At 38.6% G+C, this 26,289-nt stretch overlaps 2 protein-coding genes across 2 annotated transcripts in view; one reads left to right on the top strand and one right to left on the bottom strand.

Annotated features, from left to right (window-relative positions):
- The window catches only part of LOC132998918 (uncharacterized), a 91,469-nt gene extending 82,696 nt beyond the window's left edge, over positions 1-8,773 (bottom strand). The window contains exon 1 of the mRNA XM_061068664.1: positions 8,433-8,773. Within this exon, the coding sequence (XP_060924647.1) occupies positions 8,433-8,491 (59 nt within the window). The 5' untranslated portion in view covers positions 8,492-8,773. The remainder of the gene's footprint in view (positions 1-8,432) is intronic.
- A 97-nt stretch (positions 8,774-8,870) lies between these two features.
- Positions 8,871-25,564, top strand: LOC132998920 (probable N-acetyltransferase camello). Its single transcript, XM_061068665.1, has 4 exons — positions 8,871-9,028; positions 11,310-11,410; positions 11,660-11,752; positions 24,670-25,564. Exon 4 carries the CDS (start codon positions 24,679-24,681, stop codon positions 25,351-25,353), a length of 675 nt encoding a protein of 224 aa, XP_060924648.1. The 5' UTR covers positions 8,871-9,028; positions 11,310-11,410; positions 11,660-11,752; positions 24,670-24,678; the 3' UTR covers positions 25,354-25,564.
- The last annotated feature ends 725 nt before the right edge of the window (positions 25,565-26,289 follow it).

The raw sequence follows: 26,289 nt of genomic DNA, 5'->3' as shown, positions 1-26,289 counted from the left end.
AACAGGTTGTTTTTATATAGATATGGTCAATAAATGTACCCTTCTCAGTTGTTGCTTGGGTGACATGTTGGATATATCCTTTGTCTGCCATAAATTTAGAAGTATTAGAAGATTTGAAAATATTATCATTGAAATCTCCTATTACAGCAACTGTGGTACTTATCGGAATTAACCAATCAATTAACCTGGTAAGATTGTCTTTGAATTGTGACATAGGATATGATGGCGGCCGATAAATGACTGCTATAAGTATCCTGGTTTTGTGTAGTTGTACACCAAACATTCCAAACTCAGATGTGGTACTTTGATGACCTCATATGGTAAACTATCTAAACTATAAATGCCAACTCCACCATGTTGTTGTTCTTGTATGTTTGCCAATGTGTGGTTATTGCTACTATAAGACGCACTACGTGGCTGGTTTTGAAAGCTATAACCTTGAATACTTACAGATTCACTTGAGAACGCTTCTGGCAGCCATGTTTCTGTAACAGCAATACAGTTAAACTGCAAATGCTTTGTACATGACACCAAATCTGTAATATGTCGGCTTAAATTTTGTACATTCATCAAAAACAATGTGAAACTATGTGTGTTTGCATTTGTAAAGCTTGGCCTTGAAATAGTTTCGACCAAGAAGGGAGGCATGTTTTTAATTGCTTCTTTGATGTCATCCTTGCAATATATGACACTGTCTTTAAAATCCTGTATAACCAACCCTGACAAACGTCTAACACGGCTTAATGCCACATATGCCTGTCCAGGTACAAAGATTTTTTTGAGACACACTACAGCCTCATCAACAGTTAAACCCTGTACTTTATGTACAGTACAAGCCCAAGCAAGTTTCAGTGGAAATTGCCGGCGCATACCACCCTTATTGGTTACTCTTTCCTCCTCTGGTCTAATACCAGTAGAGCCCATCTCAACCGCTTCAGAATATGCACAGCATTTCCTAAACTCTGCACCGACGTCATTGTCATCAAACTTGACATACACTGTGTCAGGAAACCTTTTATTAGTACTCGGGTAAACAATATGTGTTACAGTACCACATACTCCATTTACCAGCCCGTCTGCTACGTCTACATTCCTAAGAAGCATAACACGGGCATCTATACCCAAAGCCAGTGATTCATCCAAACACGTATTCTCTGCTCGTGAATGATGCCCACTCATTAACTTCAACTTGCCTGTTCTCTTACAATTTACAAAGTCTTGAGCCTTTATCTCATCAAAATCCGAACAAGTCTTTGCAAGTTGGACAACATTATGCTCATTTACCTGTTTGTTAGTAGAAAATATGTGTAAAGCTGAGCTGACTTCACCAGTTTCACAACGTTTCAAAATCTCAATGTCACCAGCTAACATAGGGGTCCCTTTTGAACGAGTTCTATCTCTGTTCAACAACTGAGCAAACATATCATCTTGTTGCCTAATAACTGTTTTTAACTCTACAACTCTAAATATAGTAGACCACAAATCTATACCTACATTATTTTTATACAGTGGTTTCCCTCTAACAGGAGGCAACTGAAAAAAATCTCCAACCGCCACTACACTCACTTTACCAAATGGAGCAAAATCACGACATTGTTTCATCTGACGTAATCTTCCATGGATATAAGCCAACAGGTGATGACTCACCATGGAAATTTCATCAATGATCAAAATCTGCAAACTACTATATTTAGCGCGCAACGAGTTCACCTTTTCTTCACCTAGAGGTATGTACGGTAAGCGGACATCGATCCCAATGCTTAAGGCACTGTGAATGGTAGTAGCATGTAAATTGTGGGCAGCTATCCCAGTCGGAGCTGTTAACAAAACACAAATATCGTCTGGTTGACGACTCACTGTTGACAATAACCTTGTTGCTTCGTACTGAATAGCCTTTATTAAATGGCTTTTACCAGTACCTGCACCACCTGTAATGAACACATGTAATGGGTCTGGCTTCTCCCCCATTACCTTTGCTAAGCACCAATGCCTAATCTGATAAAAAATACACATCTGTGACTCATTCAGAGATCGTATTAAAGCCACACCATCATTTCGACACAAGACATTAGCTCTCTTTTCTAAATGGGCAACTCGCTCCTGAGTCACCGCTAAATCTGGAATGGGATCAGTATACTCATCCAATATCTGATTCTCATCTGCACGTAACTGTACACATTCTAAACGATCCAATTCTGCTTCTGGGCACAATTTGCACCAGGCATCTTCTACAATACCATCCGTATCAATGGTGTTTTGGATGTTATCCAACATATCTGCATCCATTTCAAAAGACTTTCTATTTACATCAACAACTGTCTTAACTGAATGCAGCCATCCATCGTCTAATTGTACATAGCCTCCTCTGTAAAACTCTTCAAATGTCACAAAACTTTCTGGTCTCAGCTGCTCATCAATCCGATAAGGTAAAAACAATTGCAGAATGCTCTGATGGAATAACTCTGGACTCTTGGTGTCTGAAAACCGTACATAACGAACAACGGCCGGTTGTGTTCGTGTTCTTTTCAAAATAAAGCCCAAATCATTGCTCAATGCAATCCTATTTCGGGACGTTTCACTCTTTGACAAAATGCGATACTCTGACGCAAATGTTGCTATACACATATCATTAAAAGTACTATCTTTTGGCCTACTCTTATACCTGTCAACCAAGCTAATCATCCACATCTCTTCTGTGCTGAGGTCCTTTGATGACGACTTCTGTTGTAAAACACTTAAAGGCAAACTCATTTTAACAACATTTTCTCCTACTGGCACAAATACAACTTTCCTAGTTATTATTAGGGCCCGAGCACAGACATCAAAGGTGTCTGGTGAGACCCTATTGAAATTGTAAGGATTATTAGGGCCCGAGCCAGACATCAAAGGTGTCTGGTGAGACCCTATTGAAATTGTAAGGATTATTATTATTATTATTATTATTAGGGCCCGAGCACAGACATCAAAGGTGTCTGGTGAGACCCTATTGAAATTGTAAGGATTATTATTATTATTATTATTATTATTATTATTATTATTATTATTATTATTATTATTATTATTATTATTATTATTATTCAGGCAAATGAATTGGCTTTTTGAGGGCATGCTCAACTTCTTACCAAATTTTGCAGAAAGTTAGAAAGTGGTGAAAATTTACATATTCTGAAGGAATTTTCAATGGGCGTCGCAAAATGGCTCAACGGTGCCCCCCGAGACAGCCCGAGACCCCCGGAAGGTGTTCCCATTGACCTATCTTCACAAAAATCGATATACAGGTGTATCATGACCAGACAAACAAAAAAGTCTCTTGGTGCAATTGGAAAAACACAACAGGAAGCCTGCTATTTTGCATTTAGTGGCCATTTTGGCCATATTCCACATTTTTTCTTTGATACACTTGTACCAGGGTTTTCATCGGATCAACTTCAAATTGAGATGAGTGTCATCACAACAAGATGGAGATAAAAACTGACTGACGGATTTTTTTTTAATCACACGGTTTGACCGTGGCGTGGCGTCAAAGTTTGATTACACGCCATTAAAACACGATGTTCTGTAACGCGGACATAGATGGACCATGAATCCTTTGATTTCAGTCTTCCTAGTTAGGGCCCGAGCACTGATCAAAGGATCAGGGAGGTCCCTATTGTTATTGTAAGGATTATTAGGGCCCGAGCACAGACATCAAAGGTGTCTGATGAGACCCTATTGAAATAGTAAGGATTATAATTTCTTTCTTATTATTATTATTATTCAGGCAAATTAATTGGCTTTTTGAGGGTTTTAACATGCTCAACTTCTTACTAAAATTTGCAGAAAGTTAGAAAGTGTTGAAAATTTACGTATTCTGAAGGAATTTTTAATGGGCGTCGCAAAATGGCTCAACGGTGCCCCCCGAGACCCCCCGAGACCCCCGGAAGGTGTTCCCATTGACCTATCTTCACAAAAATCGATATACAGGTGTATCATGACCAAACAAACAAAAAAGTCTCTGGGTGCAATTGTAAAACCAAAACAGGAAGCCTGATATTTTGTATTTAGTGGCCATTTTGGCCATATTCCACATTTTTTCTTTGATACACTTGTACCAGGGTTTTCATCGGATCAACTTCAAATTGAGATCAGTGTCATCACAACAAGATGGAGATAAAAACTGACTGACGCATTTTTTTTTAATCACACGGTGTGACCGTGGCGTGGCGTCAAAATTTGATTACACGCCATTAAAACACGATGTTCTGTAGCGCGGACATACATGGACCATGAATCCTTTGATTTCAGTCTTCCTAGATCAAAGGAAACTTTATTTATTATTATTATTATTATTCAGGCAAATTAATTGGCTTTTTGAGGGCTTTAACATGCTCAACTTCTTACCAAAATTTGCAAAAAGTTAGAAAGTGGTGAAAATTTACGTATTCTGAAGAAATTTTCAATGGGCGTCGCAAAATGGCTCAACGGTGCCTCCGAGAGCCCTGGAACGTGTTCCCATTGACCGATCTTCACAAAAATCGATACACAGGTGTATCATGACTAGACAAACAAAAAAGTCTTTAGGTGCAATTGGATGAACACAACAGGAAGCCTGCTATTTTGCATTTAGTGGCCATTTTGGCCATATTCCACATTTTTTCTTTGATGCACTTGTACCAGGGTTTTCATCGGATCAACTTCAAATTGAGATGAGTGTCATCACAACAAGATAGAGATAAAAACTGACTGACAGATTTTTCTTTCTTATTATTATTCAGGCAAATGAATTTGCTTTTTGAGGGCTTTAACATGCTCAACTTCTTACCAAAATTTGCAGAAAGTTAGAAAGTGGTGAAAATGTACGTATTCTGAAGGAATTTTCAAGGGGCGTCGCAAAATGGCTCAACGGTGCCTCCTGAGACAGCCCGAGACCCCCGGAAGGTGTTCCCATTGACTGATCTTCACAAAAATCAAAACACAGGTGTATCATGACCAGACAAACAAAAAAGTCTTTAGATGCAATTGGAAAAACAAAACAGGAAGCCTGCTATTTTGTATTTAGTTTTTATTATTATTATTCAGGCAAATGAATTGGCTTTTTGAGGGCTTTAACATGCTCAACTTCTTACCAAAATTTGCAGAAAGTTAGAAAGTGGTGAAAATTTACGTATTCTGAAGGAATTTTCAATGGGCGTCGCAAAATGGCTCAACGGTGCCCCCCGAGACTGCCCAAGACCCCCGGAAGGTGTTCCCATTGACCGATCTTCACAAAAATCATTTTAGAATTCTTTCTCATTGCACACAAAAATATCGAATCTAAAGAGGATCAACTTTACAACATGCTCTATTCATTTATTGATTCTTCAATTATGTCAATAAATGCATTAATGCATGTGTTTGTTCACCATTTCTTTGTCACTTGTGCTCTTCCATGGAACTCAGTGTGTCACCTTACAGGATCATTTCGTTGTCTGTGGAGCTCCAGGTGGTTCCTGTCTAAAACATCATCTTCTGTACAATTAAAATCTCCTTAAAAATAAAAGATCATACATTTTTACTTAAAACCGTGTCTAAATCCTTTAAAAAACTGACTCTGTCGGGTCCTGAGACCGGAGCATAAACATTCATAACCTCATGACCTTTGCCCTTACCACCAGTAGTCTGCCCTCCACCACCTCTTTAATAAAAACATCAAATGAGACAGAAATCTTATGCTAGATGATACCGGGAATCAGAAGTGGATCCTCATTAGAACACCAATGCACTCAATTCACATCTTGTCATGAGTGCACTCACCTGGTTTTAGGCTGGTGACAAAACCGGTTATTCTACAAGATAGCAAACAATTCCCACAAAATCGGGGTTGCCATGTATCCTGCACTCAGCGATCTATGCTAAACTTGATGTGATGATAAAAAAACTAAATGCTCAAAGGAAGAAAGAGGGAAGAGTAGTGAAGGTAGTGCAGCTCTACCTAGAGGGATTTCTAGTTGATGCTTAGACAGTGAAATAATCACATTCCAATCCAACAATAACAAGCAAAGGCACTGCCTCTGTTACTAGACTCAGACTCAGACTCCTGCCAGGGAGGGGCTAAATGTATAAAGCGGCAGCTTCAAGCCCCAACTCACCTTATTGGGAACACACTTCCTTTACCTGTCTGCCGCTGGCCATTTTGACTTGGGGCACCTTGTTTGGCTGGTCAGTGTAGACGAACACATGCACATCTGTGAAGAAGTGCTGCTCCATGGTCTCCAGAAACTTTTTCAGGAACCTAATGTACCTGTGGAGTAGGTGAGAGGAGTCACCTCCAGGCAAAGGTCAAACCAGAAACTCTGTGTTCATGGGGTGTAGACAAGTAAACACTGTGACATCTTACTTTCCCTGGGCGAACACAGTGGCTGCGATGGTGAGGTTCTTTGCCTGGTAGAGGCTGTCGAGGAGAACCGGGTCGAAGGTTCCCTCCCAAACCACTGGAACCGACCAGGACGTCATCGTCTGCACGTCAGTACGACCAGGGGCGTCTCCTGGCATAGGCGACACCGGCGGTTGCCTAGTGCGCAAAACATCGAGAGGGCGCCACAAGAGGCTGACTTATCATGACGTGATACATGCAATGTTGACCAATGCAGTAACATCACCATCCTCCTCTAACCCCAGAGACACACCGGAGGCAGAACCGCCGCAAAGCACCTCGAAAAGCTGTACTCCTCATTTCCGTGCCCATGATAATCAATCGGGCTGTTCGCTCCGGCAGCGAAGTACTGGTAAGCGCCGGGAAGGTACGCGGTCGGCTCATGATCTACAGAGATGGTTTTCGGGGTCTGTTTTATTGTTTCTGCTCACCGTGAGCAAATCGGGTCGGAATACACGCTGAAAAATGGATTGTGTCCAAACAGAAACACACAAGCACACAATCTCTTGGTGGGGGGGTGGGTGGCTATAGGCTTGTGCAGGTCAGTCACCTGTGAAGACCAGCATCATTTACCCCCTGATCCGGCGCGGAGAAATGCACATCATTTATGTTTATTTTTGTGAACATGAATAGCTATCGGCTGTCAGTACAGCAGATTTCAGACTCTTTCTATATTTTTTATTATAAATTTGTATTGTTTTTTATAGCCTACATGCAGTATTTCATTAAAAACATTTTTTTGTAAACTCGTTTTAGTATCTAATAAATGTAACCTTTGGAGTGAAGTAAGGAATTTGTGTGTGTGTGTGTGTGTGTATGTGTTCATGTGTGTGGGTGTGTGTATACGTGTGTTAGTGGGGGTCGGGGGGGGTGCCAATCTGAAATCTCGCCTAGGGCTCCAACATTGCCAGGGCCAGTCCTGAGTACGACTATGATCAAAGACACAAACTGACGTATAAACTACAAGCTCCCTCTACAGGGTGTTGATCTCCACACCTCCCTCATTACACAAGTACACATCATCTGATATGCTTAAATCCAATAGGCATTCAAGTTTATACAGCTTGGAGTTGGAAAATATGCATAAAACTGATGATATGTTCAAAATACCCCTTGCCTAATAATTGTGCACACAGTGTATAGGCAGGTGACATCACTAAAACAGAATGAAAGCGGAAGGACACAAAACAGCCTGTCAGACTAACTGAACAGAAAAATAAAGAGTTACTGACCTTCTTTTAGGTAAAATCTGACTCTGTTTTATGGGATTTATAACTCTAGAAAACAAAAACACAAGATCAATTATTATTTAATAACCAATCAATTAATCAGTTAATATTAAAACAAAGAACATTCGTTTGTGTGTGTTACCTGCTGGAATTCCAGACTGAGCTGTACAACAGTCTGTAGATATAAACAGAAACACAATCATTCAACAGTTCAGTCAGTGTCATCAATCGTATCAATAGCATCAGAATCAATGTCAATGTCAATTTTATTTATACAGCTCATTTAAATCAACTTGGTTGACCAAAGTCCTGTACAGGATGAGTGGCACGGCCAAAGGACAGTTACAACGTGGTACATTAAAATTCAAGTAATACTTTAAACATACATTAAAGTTCAAGTGATACAAATAAAATACAATTATTAATGTAAAATAAAAATATATAAGAATATTAATAATAATAAAAATAATAGAACTAAATAAAATATAAGAATACGATATGAAAAATAAAATCAGCTGCACTGAAACACACTCAATAGAAAGCCTGGGAGAACAGGTGCGTTTTTAACAATGATTTAAACAGTGTTGGAGACGGGGCAGATCTAATATGAAATGGTAGGTTGTTCCACAAGTTTGGGGCGGCCACTACGAATGCGCGATCTCCTCTTGTTACTAGTTTTGTCTGTGGTTTGTCGAGGAGAAGTTGAGTGGCTGATCTCAGTTCCCTAACTAGAGTGTGTATAATAAGAAGTTCTGTTATACGACGGTGCCAGTCTGTTAAGAGACTTAAAAGTTAAAAGTAAGATTACTCACCCCAGCAGCAGAACACACAGCAGAATCACTGCCCCAGTTATATTTTTCAACAAAACCATGTCTGAATCAGAACAGGATAGTTCTGATCAACAGGGTCGTAATCCTTAGCCCAGATCAGGTCCACTAAATCCAGGTCCAGCAGTGGGTATTTCCAAATATCTAGTAGATCTAAGTCCTCTGGAATGAATCAGTCCCTGTATTGTCCTTGTTCCATCTAGTTTCTAACCCAGGATGTATGACCTGCCAGGTCACAAGAATTTCACTGCTCACATGACGCTGTCATTGGTGCATGTGATTTGAGATCGGGCAGCTGTATACTCCTCCTGTCCGATTGGCTAGAACATCAGGGTCCGCCTTCTCCATAGGAGCGCCAACCAATAGTAAAGATACAGAAGATTAATGACAATACCTAAAACCCCTCGACCTTCACTCTGTGGAACAAGTTAAAATGTCTTCTTCTGCTTTTTGGGATAATTACAGCGGTGGTCAACAACTAGGTCACACTTCAGGCTAAAATCGCAGCAAGATTATTTTGATAATTCTATTTTTGGTATTTCAAAAAATCTGATTCGACATCTTTCGGGCAGATAAACCAGGTAGGATGAACACAAAGTTAGGAGTAAGGATATACATGACGAGTGAAAGCGAATTACTCAGAAGTCTTCGGTCGATCCGGTTCAAACTAAAATGCAGCGCGGCAGCATTTTGTGTCTTAATTATACACGTGTGTCTTCATCTGAATGGCTGAAAGCTTTTTTTTACCAGTTCTGCAAGATTTTTTCAGATGATTTACACCCAGTGTGGCTTTAGGGCCATTGAAGACACGAGAGATTCTTGACTGAGACATTTGAACACACTGTTTCCACAAGTGTTAAGCCATAACCCCACAGATTGTTCCACAGACTTCAGGTTATTTTTTTCATCTCAGTCTGCGGAGTCGTGTTTGTGAAATGAAAACCAAACTTATCAGACACTTAAACAAACATAACATACAAACCACCTAAAAGGACAAAAAACATCTTTGAGATAATAATTAATTTAACGTTTACTTTGAGTTTTTAGTTTGGTCCACGGAAAATTCTCTGAATGCTGTGAAGTTATTTCAAAACCCATTGATTATCAGTTTACAGGGGGAAGGTCTTTTAAGTAAAACGTTAGTGTTAATATTTAGATTCATCCATGTATGCTTAAAATGTCTTCTGCCTCTAAAGTTCCAGGTCTAGTTTAATGATTTATTAAATAAACTATAAGTAATTGTGATATGTATATCTGGGAAAGAGACTCAAAACTGAAACATGAATGTTAAAAAAAGACTTTGTTAAAACCTCAGACTGTCCTTCGGTTGTGAAACAGGTATGAACAAGTTTTTTAAGAGGCGCGGTAAAGGTCCTAAAATGCTAAAGTGGACTATGTGACCCTGCAAAACAGGCGCAGGTACAACAGGTGAGGCATGTGGGTCTTTAACATATTTTTGAGGCGTGTGCAATGAAAGCACTGTTGAAACTTGCCGGCTAAAGACCTGCTTCATCCCCCTCTGAAAATATGCTCCGTCTAAAATCTGTCCCTAGTGCCTTCTTCATGTCCTTCTTCTCTGTCACATTGGAAAAGGATCAACAGAGACATTTTCAGTCAAAAGTAAATGGTTAATTAAAGTTTACTTTGAGTTTTTAGTTTGGTCCACGGAAAATTTTCTGAATGCTGTGAAGTTATTTCAAAACCCATTGATTATCAGTTTACAGGGGGAAGGTCCTTTAAGTAAAACGTTAGTGTTAATATTTAGATTCATCCATGTATGCTTAAAATGTCTTTTGCCTCTAAAGTTCCAGGGGCCTCATTTATAAAAGAGTGCGTGGGTTTCATACTAAAAGTGTACGTACGTACAAAATCCGGAAATGGCATACGCAAAAGATAATTCTGATTTATAAAACCGTGCGCAAGCTCACCTGAACGCAATGTTGGCTTTAATTTTTATTGAATTTGAATTTAAATGCAGCACAACATCCATAACAAAACAGAATCTTTGGTTTGACTGAATACATGACTGTTTTTTTTCCTGAAAATGAGACAAAAGAAACTCTAGAAGTTCCTGTGTAAAGTTCACTGTCTCCTTCTGTCGATCATTTACCTCTGTTACCTTTCACCTTTTGCTATTTTCAGGAATTTTAGTTATAGTTCAGCAAGCGAGTTTAACTGGAAAAGATTAGAATATAAAACAACTGTATACACAATGCAAACTGCAAAATCAGCTGCAAAATATCCATATCAGTCAATAACAGCCATGTTGCTCTGTGTAAATACGCACATTCTATCTCCACCAGTCCATCATCTGCTTGCCTGCAGCTCTGACAAAACACACAACCCTGTTTATTTTTTGAGGGATTCAGGCATACATGTTTCAAACACAATCCGAAGACAAGAGAAAATGCTATTTGTATCACTCTCCACTGCATTTGAAACAACAGTAAGAGTTAGGCTTCTGCTTTACAATGTCAATGAGTATGGAGGTTTTTTATCAGCTTTCTTCAAGAGCGTGGTCTTTCAGTCTGAGCACGACTTGTTGAATTTATGTTCAGATTGTGTATTACTTTTCATCAAAACCCTGCTCTTGCACTCAAATAGCCCCTGTTTGCTCTTAAATTTGCTCTGCTTCTGACGTTTTAATAGAGATGCAGTGGTTGAACTTGTAGCACAGGTTTTCTACCATAAAGGGCTAGGTCCAAGCAACAACGCTACCTCGCTTGAAAAATAGTTGAAGCATTGCTTAGCTCATAGATTTTATACAAAGGTAAAGATTATTTTGGGGGATTTTCCATTTGTCTATGTATGCTAATGTGTGTGCTCAATGATATAAAGGTCTTGTTTTTGTTCATCCCACAGGTCATTGCATGGCAAATGAACAGTACATCGGACAGCTCAAAGAGACGTTTGCCACCAGTGTCCCAAGTCGAATTGCTGCTTTCTTTGCGGAGCCAATCCAGGTACCATGTTCTGCTGTGGAGCAGAAATACAGTGTCAGAATTATAAATACTGCTCACGGCTATGTCTGTTTCACATCTGTTGCTTTGACACATTGATTATTACCATTTTTTAATGCATGTCATATACCGTTAGTAAATAAATACAGAATTGCACTAACTGAGTAGATTTATCAGTTAAGTCCGAACAGAGTCTTCTGTGAAGTGTAAGTGTTGTTTTTTATGGGATGTGAATGTGTTTGGTATTTACAGGGCGTTGGAGGAGCTGTGCAGTACCCTAAAAACTTCCTGAAGGAGGCTTATACACTTGTGAGAGAGAGAGGAGGGGTCTGCATCGCTGATGAGGTAAAATATCTTTAGATGTTTTTTCTATTTACAATTTAAAAACTCAATGGATTTATTCAAAATATACTGTACATTTGACTTGCTTAACACAGTCTTTCCCAAACAATACCCCGTTTGTACTTAATGTTTTTTTACACTGGTTGCTTTGCAAATTGTAACGCTTTAATGTGGATGTTATTGGATTTGAACTGCATATGCCTGCGTTCATTAGGGCCCGAGCACAGACATCAAAGGTGTCTGGTGAGACCCTATTGAAATTGTAAGGATTATTATTATTATTAGGGCCCGAGCACAGACATCAAAGGTGTCTGGTGAGACCCTATTGAAATTGTAAGGATTATTATTATTTAGGGCCCGAGCACTGATCAAAGGTCAGGGAGGTCCCTATTGTTATTGTAAGGATTATTCTTCTTCTTTTTATTATTCTTCTTCTTCAGGCAAATGAATTGGCTTTTTGAGGGCTTTAACATGCTCAACTTCTTACCAAAATTTGCAGAAAGTTATTAAGTGGTGAAAATTTACGTATTCTGAAGGAATTTTCAATGGGCGTCGCAAAATGGCTCAACGGTGCCCCCCGAGACCCCCGGAAGGTGTTCACATTGACCGGTCTTCACAAAAATCGATATACAGGTGTATCATGTACAGACAAACAAAAAAGTCTGTAGTTGCAATTGGAAAAACAAAACAGGAAGCCTGCTATTTTGCATTTAGTGGCCATTTTGGCCATATTCCACATTTTTACTTTGATACACTTGTACCAGGGTTTTCATCGGATCAACTTCAAATTGAGATGACTGTCATCACAACAAGATGGAGATAAAACTGACTGACGGATTTTTTTTTAATCACACGGTGTGACCGTGGCGTCGCGTCAAAGTTTGATTACACGCCATTAAATCACGATGTTCTATGGACCATGAATCCTTTCATTTCAGTCTTCCTAGATCAAAGGATTTTTTTTTTTTTTTTTTAAGGCAAAACGCATGCAACACTTCAAAATGCAAGTGCTCGGGCCCGCCCAGTGCTGCTTTGCAGTCCTAAAAATTTTAGTTAGTATTTACTTCTTATGATGATGTTTATATAATTATTTAGTTGTTTTGATGATATTTATATTTGTATTAAGTTGTTGTGGTGATACATTTTTATTTATATAAGTATTTAATTCTGCTGATGATATATTTATTAGTATCTAATTTTTATGATGATATTTTTATCATTATTTAGTTGTTTTGATGATATTTATATTTTTATTTAGTTGTAGTCGTGGTGATACATTTTTATTTATTTAAGTATACAATTCAGATGATGATATGTTTATTAGTATTTAACTCTTATGATGATATTTATGTAATTATTTAGTTGTTTTGATGATATATATATTTGTATTAAATTGTTGTGGTGGTAAATTTTTATTTATAGAAGTATTTAATTCTGCTGATGATATATTTATTAGTATCTAATTTTTATGATGATATTTTTATCATTATTTAGTTGTTTTGATGATATTTATATTTTTATTTAGTTGTAGTCGTGGTGATACATTTTTATTTATTTAAGTATACAATTCAGATGATGATATGTTTATTAGTATTTAATTATTATGATGATATTTATGTAATTATCTAGTTGTTTTGATGACATAACAAATAAATCTCTTCTGCGTCCCAGCCGAGAGCAAACTGCAGAGAAAGACCAAACCCGACTCTGCAGACACCCATACATGTCTGAACACGGCTAACAATAACATCGTGATATGTAGAAGTAAAGTTGAAGTATAATTGAGTCCATTAAAGGTCCAACCTCAATTTCTGTTCCTCATTTGTTTTTCACCATAATTGTCAACGTGTTGAAGACAAATCATCAGGTGGTTCAACACGTGAGGCCGGTTAGTTTCAACCTTTTCCTGTCACCTATGCATACAAATACGTGTTCGACTGCATTATATAAGACAAACACCACCTACCCAGTGGTGGAAGAACACAGCTCTTCCTACTCAACGTTTAGGCGTAAAACGAGTCGAGAGACAAACATCCTGGAGGAGGAGGTCATGAGGCGTCGCCCTCACATGTCTTTCTGCAAACACCTGTTACCTGCATTTAACAAGGAAGAAACAACACTTTGAACAGATAGTTCACCCAAAAATTCCCTCGTCCTCTACTCACCACGATACCGATGTTGGTTGAAGTCTCTGAGTCCACAAAACACTTGAGGAGTCTCGGGGGTAAACTTAAACTTTAATGGAAGTAACTGGTGACCTCTTCTTCAAATGTAATAAAAGAACAGAAGAAAAACATAACACGCCTCCATGCTGCTCCTGTGGTGTCATCCAGGTGTCATTCAAATTATTCTATCAAACTTGATCAAGCACACATTTTGAGATTTGTAACAATAATATCTCTGCCGATATCAAATTTTTATGTAAAGATACAGAAGATTAATGACAATACCTAAAACCCCTCGACCTTCACTCTGTGGAACAAGTTAAAATGTCTTCTTCTGCGTTTTGGGATAATTACAGCGGTGGTCAACAACTGGGTCAAACCTCAGGCTAAAATCGCAGCAAGATTATTTTGATAATTCTATTTTTGGTATTTCAAAAAATCTGATTCGACATCTTCGGGCAGATAAACCAGGTAGGATGAACACAAAGTTAGGAGTAAGGATATACATGACGAGTGAAAGCGAGTTACTCAGAAGTCTTCGGTCGATCCGGTTCAAACTAAAATGCAGCGCGGCAGCATTTTGTGTCTTAATTATACACGTGTGTCTTCATCTGAATGGCCGAAAGCTTTTTTTTACCAGTTCTACAAGATTTTTTCAGATGATTTACACCCAGTGTGGCTTTAGGGCCATTGTAGACACGAGAGATTATTAACTGAGACATTTGAACACACTGTTCCCACAAGTGTTAAGCCATAACCCAACAAGTGGGACAACAGGTGAGGCCGGTACATTGTCTACATTCTTCTGTGAACACCTTCCATTGGTGGAAGAAGACAGCTTCAACCCTGAGGCCCTAAATTAGTGGCGGGACAAACGGGAGGACGGGTTGTGAGGAGGCGTCGACTTGTTCAGAGATAAAAAGGCAAACAACAGGCGATTCAGACACTAACAGAAGAGGACAAACATCTGTTACCTGCATTTAACCGGTGAGACAAAACACGTATACGTGTACTTTTTATTTTATTTATTTTTTTCATGAAAATACAGCATTCGATTCTTCTATCAAATTTCTGAAATGCGGCTTTGGACGATGATCTTTTGCTTTCTCATGAGCAGTTAATGAAGTTATTTGAAAAAAATATGAAAAAAATAAGAAAAAAAGTAGCTTTTATTTTTATTACAACACAATTGTTCTGCTGTCAAAGGTATTTTACACATTGAGAGATTTTCAAAATCAAATTTCTATATAAAAATAATTTATTCTTCTTCTTCTTATTCACGCAAATGAATTGGCTTTTTGAGGGCTTTAACATGCTCAACTTCTTACCAAAATTTGCAGAAAGTTAGAAAGTGGTGAAAATGTACGTATTCTGAAGGAATTTTCAATGGGCGTCGCAAAATGGCTCAACGGTGCCCCAGAGACCCCTGGAACGTGTTCACATTGACCGGTCTTCACAAAAATCGATATACAGGTGTATCATGACCAGACAAACAAAAAAGTATTGGGTGCAATTGGAAAAACACAACAGGAAGCCTGCTATCTTGCATTTAGTGGCCATTTTGGCCATATTCCACATTTTTACTTTGATGTACTTGTACCAGGGTTTTCATCGGATCAACTTCAAATTGAGATTATTTTACAGAATAGTAATGAACTACTTCTGCCAAGTAGTTGTGTTTTGGTCTGCATTTGTTTGTTGTCTGTTTTTAATTATCAAGATTACAGCAACCAGACAGTTACCATAAAACTAATATTTATTTAAGATGACAAATAAAATAATCCTTTTTTAATCCCACTTTTGGGAATTTTGCAATATTACAGAGGCAAGGGTCACAAAGAGGCATCAGTAAGCAATAATAAGTAACATGCAATACTTCAGTGTATGGAAATGTAAAAAATACGGACAAATAATAGGGTACAGATCCAAATAAAATTAAAAAAAAAATCCGTCAGTCAGTTTTTATCTCCATCTTGTTGTGATAACACTCATCTCAATTTGAAGTTGATCCGATGAAAACCCTGGTACAAGTGTATCAAACAAAAAATGTGGAATATGGCCAAAATGGCCACTAAATATAAAATATCAGGCTTCCTGTTTTGTTTTTACAATTGCACCCAGAGACTTTTTTGTTTGTTTGGTCATGATACACCTGTGTATTGATTTTTGTGAAGATCGGTCAATGGGAACACCTTCCGGGGGTCTCGGGCTGTCTCGGGGGGCACCGTTGAGCCATTTTGCGACGCCAATTGAAAATTCCTTCAGAATACGTAAATTTTCACCACTTTCTAACTTTCTGCAAATTTTGGTAAGAAGTTGAGCATGTTAAAGCCCTCAAAAAGCCAATTAATTTGCCTGAATAATAATAATAATAAGAAAGAAAAAAACTAAAATTTTTAGGGCTGCAAAGCAGCACTGGGTGGGCCCGAGCACATCCATTTTGAAGCGTTGCATGCTTTTTGTCTGAAAAAACAAAAATAACCAGTTCTGAGAGAGAAAGAGACGTGACCTTTGCAAGACATAAAGTTTCCTTTGATCTAGGAAGACTGAAATCAAAGGATTCATGGTCCATGTATGTCCGCGTTACAGAACATCGTGTTTTAATGGCGTGTAATCAAATTTTGATGCCACGCCACGGTCACACCGTGTGATTAAAAAAAAATCCGTCAGTCAGTTTTTATCTCCATCTTGTTGTGATGACACTCATCTCAATTTGAAGTTGATCCGATGAAAACCCTGGTACAAGTGTATCAAAGAAAAAATGTGGAATATGGCCAAAATGGCCACTAAATACAAAATATCAGGCTTCCTGTTTTGTTTTTACAATTGCACCAAGAGACTTTTTTGTTTGTTTGGTCATGATACACCTGTATATCGATTTTTGTGAAGATAGGTCAATGGGAACACCTTCCGGGGGTCTCGGGGGGTCTCCGGGGGCACCGTTGAGCCATTTTGCGACGCCCATTGAAAATTCCTTCAGAATACGTAAATTTTCACCACTTTCTAACTTTCTGCAAATTTTGGTAAGAAGTTGAGCATGTTAAAGCCCTCAAAAAGCCAATTCATTTGCCTGAATAATAATAATAATAACTAGGAAGACTGAAATCAAAGGATTCATGGTCCATGTATGTCCGCGTTACAGAACATCGTGTTTTAATGGCGTGTAATCAAACTTTGACACCACGCCACGGTCACACCGTGTGATTAAAAAAAAATCTGTCAGTCAGTTTTTATCTCCATCTTGTTGTGATGACACTCATCTCAATTTGAAGTTGATCCAATGAAAACCCTGGTACAAGTGTATCAAAGAAAAAATGTAGAATATGGCCACAATGGCCACTAAATGCAAAATAGCAGGCTTCTTGTTGTGTTTTTCCAATTGCACCAAGAGACTTTTTTGTTTGTTTGGTCATGATACACCTGTATATCGATTTTTGTGAAGATAGGTCAATGGGAACACCTTCCGGGGGTCTCGGGGGGTCTCCGGGGGCACCGTTGAGCCATTTTGCGACGCCCATTGAAAATTCCTTCAGAATACGTAAATTTTCCTCACTTTCTAACTTTCTGCAAATTTTGGTAAGAAGTTGAGCATGTTAAAGCCCTCAAAAAGCCAATTCATTTGCCTGAATAATAATAATAATAACTAGGAAGACTGAAATCAAAGGATTCATGGTCCATGTATGTCCGCATTACAGAACATCGTGTTTTAATGGCGTGTAATCAAACTTTGACACCACGCCACGGTCACACCGTGTGATTAAAAAAAAATCTGTCAGTCAGTTTTTATCTCCATCTTGTTGTGATGACACTCATCTCAATTTGAAGTTGATCCAATGAAAACCCTGGTACAAGTGTATCAAAGAAAAAATGTAGAATATGGCCACAATGGCCACTAAATGCAAAATAGCAGGCTTCCTGTTGTGTTTTTCCAATTGCACCAGGAGACTTTTTTGTTTGTCTGGTCATGATACACCTGTATATCGATTTTTGTGAAGATAGGTCAATGGGAACACCTTCCGGGGGTCTCGGGCTGTCTCGGGGGGCACCGTTGAGCCATTTTGCGACGCCCATTGAAAATTCCTTCAGAAGTCGTAAATTTTCACCACTTTCTAACTTTCTGCAAATTTTGGTAAGAAGTTGAGCATGTTAAAGCCCTCAAAAAGCCAATTCATTTGCCTGAATAATTATAATAATAATAATAATAATAACTAAAATTTTTAGGGCTGCAAAGCAGCACTGGGTGGGCCCGAGCACATCCATTTTGAAGCGTTGCATGCTTTTTGTCTGAAAAAAAAAAAATAACCAGTTCTGAGAGAGAAAGAGACGTGACCTTTGCAAGACATAAAGTTTCCTTTGATCTAGGAAGACTGAAATCAAAGGATTCATGGTCCATGTATGTCCGCGTTACAAAACATCGTGTTTTAATGGCGTGCAATCAAAATTTGACGCCATGCCACGGTCACACCGTGTGATTAAAAAAAAATCCGTCAGTCAGTTTTTATCTCCATCTTGTCGTGATGACACTCATCTCAATTTGAAGTTGATCCGATGAAAACCCTGGTACAAGTGTATCAAACAAAAAATGTGGAATATGGCCAAAATGGCCACTAAATATAAGATATCAGGCTTCCTGTTTTGTTTTTACATTTGCACCCAGAGACTTTTTTGTTTGTTTGGTCATGATACACCTGTGTATTGATTTTTTTGAAGATCGGTCAATGGGAACACCTTCCGGGGGTCTCGGGCTGTCTCGGGGGGCACCGTAGAGCCATTTTGCGACGCCCATTGAAAATTCCTTCAGAATACGTAAATTTTCACCACTTTCTAACTTTCTGCAAATTTTGGTAAGAAGTTGAGCATGTTAAAGCCTTCAAAAAGCCAATTCATTTGCCTGAATAATAATAATAATAATAATGAATAATAATAATAATGAAAATTCCTTCAGAATACGTACATTTTCACCACTTTCTAACTTTCTGCAAATTTTGGTAAGAAGTTGAGCATGTTAAAGCCCTCAAAAAGCCAATTCATTTGCCTGAATAATAATAATAATAATAATGAATAATAATAATAATAATAATAATAAATAGTTATATATATTTATATATTTATCCTGCTCATAGTGTATTCATAGTTCTTATATCATACAATTCCTCTTAATATTGTAATATTCCGTATATATTTTTTACTGTACAGATTATTTATTTACATATTCACTTTAATATGCACAGTAGTCTGCACTTTTACTGCCTTTTCTGCACTTCTGGTTAGATGCTAAACTGCATTTCGTTGTATAAGTACTTGTACTGTGCAATGACAATAAAATTGAATCTAATCTAATCTAATCTAAATTAACTTTACACAACCACTGACTGTCATTAGTTTTAGCATCTCAAAAATTGCTTGAATAAAAATGGTTATTTATTTTGTTAAACTGCTATTATACATTTATTGTACATACTTTAAACATTATATATAATAAAATATATGAAAATATAACATTTTTAGGGCTGCAAAGCAGCACTGGGTGGGCCCGAGCACATCCATTTTGAAGCGTTGCATGCTTTTTGTCTGATAAAACAAAAATAACCAGTTCTGAGAGAGAGAGAGACGTAACCTTTGCAAGACATAAAGTTTCCTTTGATCTAGGAAGACTGAAATCAAAGGATTCATGGTCCATGTATGTCCGCGTTACAGAACATCATGTTTTAATGGCGTGTAATCTAACTTTGACGCCACGCCACGGTCACACTGTGTGATTAAAAAAAAATCCGTCAGTCAGTTTTTATCTCCATCTTGTCGTGATGACACTCATCTCAATTTGAAGTTGATCCGATGAAAACCCTGGTGCAAGTGTATCAAAGAAAAAATGTGGAATATGGCCAAAATGGCCACTAAATATAAAATATCAGGCTTCCTGTTTTGTTTTTACAATTGCACCCAGAGACTTTTTTGTTTGTTTGGTCATGATACACCTGTGTATTGATTTTTTTGAAGATCGGTCAATGGGAACACCTTCCGGGGGTCTCGGGCTGTCTCGGGGGGCACCGTAGAGCCATTTTGCGACGCCCATTGAAAATTCCTTCAGAATACGTAAATTTTCACCACTTTCTAACTTTCTGCAAATTTTGGTAAGAAGTTGAGCATGTTAAAGCCCTCAAAAAGCCAATTCATTTGCCTGAATAATAATAATAATAATAATAATAATAATACTACACTGAGGACAGCTGCTTCCTCTCTCCTCCTCTTTGTCCCAGTGGGTGTTAATACAGCTCTTACAGAAGCTGTGTCCACAGACAGTAGCCACCGGATCCTTCAGTAGATCCTCACAGATCCAACAGGAGAATCTTTCTCTGGCCAGGTGATTTTCTTGCTGCTCCATTTCAGCTGCTGCCAGAGACTGTAGAACAGATTCACTTCCTCTGAACAGAAACAGATCTCAGCTCCTCCCTCTCTCCTTCACTTCCTCTTTTTCCCACGTTTTAACACACTATTGAAAAGAGCAACAGTCTTACCTCTCCTCAGCAGTGTTGTCACACTGTTCAAAGGCAGCGGCCTTTAGTGTAGCTGCCTTTGAACAGTGTGACATACTGTTATATTTTTAGACTTTGATGCGGGCCAATTAAAAGTGGATGGCGGGCTGCAGTTTGGACACCTCTGGTCTAAGCCCTAAAAAAGCCCAAAATGGCAAATAATAATAATAAGTAAAAATGTGGAATATGGCCAAAATATCCACTAAATGCAAGATAGCAGGCTTCCTGTTATGTTTTTCCAATTGCACCTAAAGACTTTTTTGTTTGTCTGGTCATGATACACCTGTATATCGATTTTTGTGAAGACTGGTCAATGTGAACACGTTCCAGGGGTCTCGGGGGGGCACCGTTGAGCCATTTTGCGATGCCCATTGAAAATTCCTTCAGAATACGTATATTTTCACCACTTTCTAACTCTCTGCAAATTTTGGTAAGAAGTTGAGCATGTTAAAGCCCTCAAAAAGCCAATTGATTTGCCTGAATAATAATAATAATAAATATCGATTTTTGTGAAGATAGGTCAATGGGAACACCTTCCGGGGGTCTCAGGGGGTCTCGGGGGGCACCGTTGAGCCATTTTGCGACGCCCATTGAAAATTCGTTCAGAATACGTACATTTTCACCACTTTCTAACTTTCTGCAAATTTTGGTAAGAAGTTGAGCATGTTAAAGCCCTCAAAAAGCCAATTCATTTGCCTGAATAATAATAATAATAATAACTAGCATCTGCTAATGTTGTGGCACAAAATGTAAGTCTGAACTAAAATATATGAAAATAGAACATTTTTAGGGCTGCAAAGCAGCACTGGGTGGGCCCGAGCACATCCATTTTGAAGCGTTGCATGCTTTTTGTCTGAAAAAACAAAAATAACCAGTTCTGAGAGAGAGAGAGACGTAACCTTTGCAAGACATAAAGTTTCCTTTGATCTAGGAAGACTGAAATCAAAGGATTCATGGTCCATGTATGTCCGCGTTACAGAACATCATGTTTTAATGGCGTGTAATCAAACTTTGACGCCACGCCACGGTCACACTGTGTGATTAAAAAAAAATCCGTCAGTCAGTTTTTATCTCCATCTTGTCGTGATGACACTCATCTCAATTTGAAGTTGATCCGATGAAAACCCTGGTACAAGTGTATCAAAGAAAAAATGTGGAATATGGCCAAAATGGCCACTAAATGCAATATAGCAGGCTTCCTGTTGTGTTTTTCCAATTGCACCCAGAGACTTTTTTGTTTGTCTGGTCATGATACACCTGTATATCGATTTTTGTGAAGATAGGTCAATGGGAACACCTTCCGGCGGTCTCGGGCTGTCTCGGGGGGCACCGTTGAGCCATTTTGCGACGCCCATTGAAAATTCCTTCAGAATACGTAAATTTTCACCACTTTCTAACTTTCTGCAAATTTTGGTAAGAAGTTGAGCATGTTAAAGCCCTCAAAAAGCCAATTCATTTGCCTGAATAATAATAATAATAAATATCGATTTTTGTGAAGATAGGTCAATGGGAACACCTTCCGGGGGTCTCAGGGGGTCTCGGGGGGCACCGTTGAGCCATTTTGCGACGCCCATTGAAAATTCGTTCAGAATACGTACATTTTCACCACTTTCTAACTTTCTGCAAATTTTGGTAAGAAGTTGAGCATGTTAAAGCCCTCAAAAAGCCAATTCATTTGCCTGAATAATAATAATAATAATAACTAGCATCTGCTAATGTTGTGGCACAAAATGTAAGTCTGAACTAAAATATATGAAAATAGAACATTTTTAGGGCTGCAAAGCAGCACTGGGTGGGCCCGAGCACATCCATTTTGAAGCGTTGCATGCTTTTTGTCTGAAAAAACAAAAATAACCAGTTCTGAGAGAGAGAGAGACGTAACCTTTGCAAGACATAAAGTTTCCTTTGATCTAGGAAGACTGAAATCAAAGGATTCATGGTCCATGTATGTCCGCGTTACAGAACATCATGTTTTAATGGCGTGTAATCAAACTTTGACGCCACGCCACGGTCACACTGTGTGATTAAAAAAAAATCCGTCAGTCAGTTTTTATCTCCATCTTGTCGTGATGACACTCATCTCAATTTGAAGTTGATCCGATGAAAACCCTGGTACAAGTGTATCAAAGAAAAAATGTGGAATATGGCCAAAATGGCCACTAAATGCAATATAGCAGGCTTCCTGTTGTGTTTTTCCAATTGCACCCAGAGACTTTTTTGTTTGTCTGGTCATGATACACCTGTATATCGATTTTTGTGAAGATAGGTCAATGGGAACACCTTCCGGCGGTCTCGGGCTGTCTCGGGGGGCACCGTTGAGCCATTTTGCGACGCCCATTGAAAATTCCTTCAGAATACGTAAATTTTCACCACTTTCTAACTTTCTGCAAATTTTGGTAAGAAGTTGAGCATGTTAAAGCCCTCAAAAAGCCAATTCATTTGCCTGAATAATAATAATAATAATAATCCTTACAATTTCAATAGGGTCTCACCAGACACCTTTGATGTCTGTGCTCGGGCCCTAAATAATAATAATAATAATAATAATAATAATAATAATCCTTACAATTTCAATAGGGTCTCACCAGACACCTTTGATGTCTGTGCTCGGGCCCTAATAATAATAATCCTTACAATTTCAATAGGGTCTCACCAGACACCTTTGATGTCTGTGCTCGGGCCCTAATAATAATTAATAATAATAATAATAATAAGAAGTTGAGCATGTTAAAGCCCTCAAAAAGCCAATTCATTTGCCTGAATAATAATAATAATAATAAATATAAAAATAGTACAGTATATATAGTATATAATATAACATAATATATATTTATATATGATAGTAATTATACCAATATAATAGCAGTATATAGTAATAATGGCAGCAACAACAGTATATATAATAATAGTAAATATAATAATAATGAAAATAAAATTTTTAGGGCTGCAAAGCAGCACTGGGTGGGCCATAGCACATCCATTTTGAAGCGTTGCATGCTTTTTGCTTGAAAAAACAAAAATAACCAGTTCTGAGAGAGAGAGAGACGTAACCTTTGCAAGACATAAAGTTTCCTTTGATCTAGGAAGACTGAAATCAAAGGATTCATGGTCCATGTATGTCCGCGTTACAGAACATCGTGTTTTAATGGCGTGTAATCAAACTTTGACACCACGCCACGGTCACACCGTGTGATTAAAAAAAATCTGTCAGTCAGTTTTTATCTCCATCTTGTCGTGATGACACTCATCTCAATTTGAAGTTGATCCGATGAAAACCCTGGTACAAGTGTATCAAAGAAAAAATGTGGAATATGGCCAAAATGGCCACTAAATGCAAAATAGCAGGCTTCCTGTTGTGTTTTTCCAATTGCACCAAGATACTTTTTTGTTTGTCTGGTCATGATACACCCGTATATCGATTTTTGTGAAGATAGGTCAATGGGAACACCTTCCGGGGGTCTCGGGCTGTCTCGGGGGGCACCGTTGAGCCATTTTGCGACGCCCATTGAAAATTCCTTCAGAATATGTAAATTTTCACCACTTTCTAACTTTCTGCAAATTTTGGTAAGAAGTTGAGCATGTTAAAGCCCTCAAAAAGCCAATTCATTTGCCTGAATAATAATAATAATAATAATAATAATAATAATAATAATAATAATAATAATAATCCTTACAATTTCAATAGGGTCTCACCAGACACCTTTGATGTCTGTGCTCGGGCCCTAATAAGAAGAAATAATAATCCTTACAATTTCAATAGGGTCTCACCAGACACCTTTGATGTCTGTGCTCGGGCCCTAATAATAATAATCCTTACAATTTCAATAGGGTCTCACCAGACACCTTTGATGTCTGTGCTCGGGCCCTGAATAATAATAATAATAATAATAATAATAATAATCCTTACAATTTCAATAGGGTCTCACCAGACACCTTTGATGTCTGTGCTCGGGCCCTGAATAATAATAATAATAATAATAATAATAATAATAATCCTTACAATTTCAATAGGGTCTCACCAGACACCTTTGATTGCTGTGCTCGGGCCCTAATAATCCTTACAATTTCAATAGGGCCTCACCTGACCTTTGATCAGTGCTCGGGCCCTAATAACCTGCAGCTGTTTGATTAATATATTAGATGTGCTCTATTTTCTTCCTCTTAAATGAAGTGAAATTAATCTCTCCCTCACTTTTTGTCTCCTTGTTTAATTTAAATTCAGAGTTGAGCCATGGCCAACATTCAGATCCGCAAATACCGAGAGGACGATTCCGAGGCAGTGAAGGAGATCTTCACCATGGGGATGAGCAAGCACATCCCTTCGTCCTTCATGCACGTCCTGAAGCAGCCGCTCATGCAGATGGTGCTGATGATCGTCTTCTGCGCTCTCATGACCAGCTCCAAGTCCTTCCTGCTGCCCATCCTGGCGCTCACCCTGTGCCTAGCCGGGGCGCGGCAGTTTGTGGTCTACATTTTCAACCAGTGCATCGACTCCTCCCTCAAGAAGGACCTCAACAGCATCAGTGAGACCTACCTGAGCCAGAAGGACTCTGGTTTCTGGGTGGCTGAGAGCGATGGCCAGGTGGTCGCCACAGTGGCGTGCCTCCCCGCCCCGGAGGCGCCCGGGTGCCTGGAGCTGAAACGCATGTCCGTGTGCCGCAGTCACCGCAGGATGGGCATCGCTAAGACTCTGTGTCAGACAATTACTGATTTCACTCGTGAGAGGGGCTACGCAGCCGTCATTCTCCGAACCTCTGTGGTACAGACGGACGCTCAGAAGCTCTACGAGAACCTGGGCTTCCAGAAGATAAGAGAGTTTGCTATTCCCGAATTTCCTGCCAAAATCCTAAACATCAATATGCTTGAGTACAGACTGGATTTACAGAAAGACGGGAAAACTGACTGACTCGAGCAGAGAGACGATTTCAGGTCCACTCTAACATTCATTAACCCAGTTTCATCAGTGCTGAGGTTTCTCTAGCACGCGTTGCACAACTGAATCAACAAATCATTATTGTTTTCAAAAGCTCTTTTTAAAAATAGTCAGTCACTTGTAATACAGTGGAAACTGCTTATAGTGATCACGTTGGTCCCAGGTCTTTCTCTGTTAATTATTACTAATAACTGATACTTTTCTTAAATGAGTGAAATCTTTCTTCGTAGCTACAAGCGCATTAATTCAGCTCGTCTCTCAAGCTGACTGACACACACACACACACACACACACACACACACACACACACACACACACACACACACACACACACACACACACACACACACACACACACACATCACTATATCCGGCTTCCACTGTATTAGTTGAGGGAGGTTTGCTTTGCCCGTGGTCACGTTCTCGATGCTTTCTTTTGATGATGAGCTTCTTTTAAAGTCTGTTAATTAATTCATTTTGTAAATGATTTTCATTCATTTCTACAGGAAACTCAATTCAATAGATCGCAAGTTGCTCCTTTTAATTTTGTAACTTTCCTTATGTTATTCGGAGTAATATGAAAGATGCACTGATCTGATTGATCATCCCTGATCTTATTACAGGGGAAACATATTTACATGTTTAAAACACACATGTATAAATTATTTTTGTGTCTCCAGATGAAGCTGTGTGAAGTAAATGTTCTCATGTGATGATAGTCAGAAGTCTGGGGGCAGTGAAGTTTGAACAAACCTCTGCTTGTTCTATCTCTGCCTCAGGCCTTTAAGATATCAGACCCACCAATCATCAGTCCAGACTCTATAGACAGATGTAAAACAGAAAACAGTAAATCATATTGGATATTATTAGAATAGTCAACTTACTAATCAACTTACTGATTGATTAATT

The sequence above is a fragment of the Limanda limanda genome, chromosome 3 (assembly GCF_963576545.1).
Source record: "Limanda limanda chromosome 3, fLimLim1.1, whole genome shotgun sequence".
Taxonomy (NCBI): Eukaryota; Metazoa; Chordata; class Actinopteri; order Pleuronectiformes; family Pleuronectidae; genus Limanda; species Limanda limanda.
Note: the sequence above shows the minus strand (reverse complement) of the source record. Positions and strands in the feature narration are given on the sequence as shown.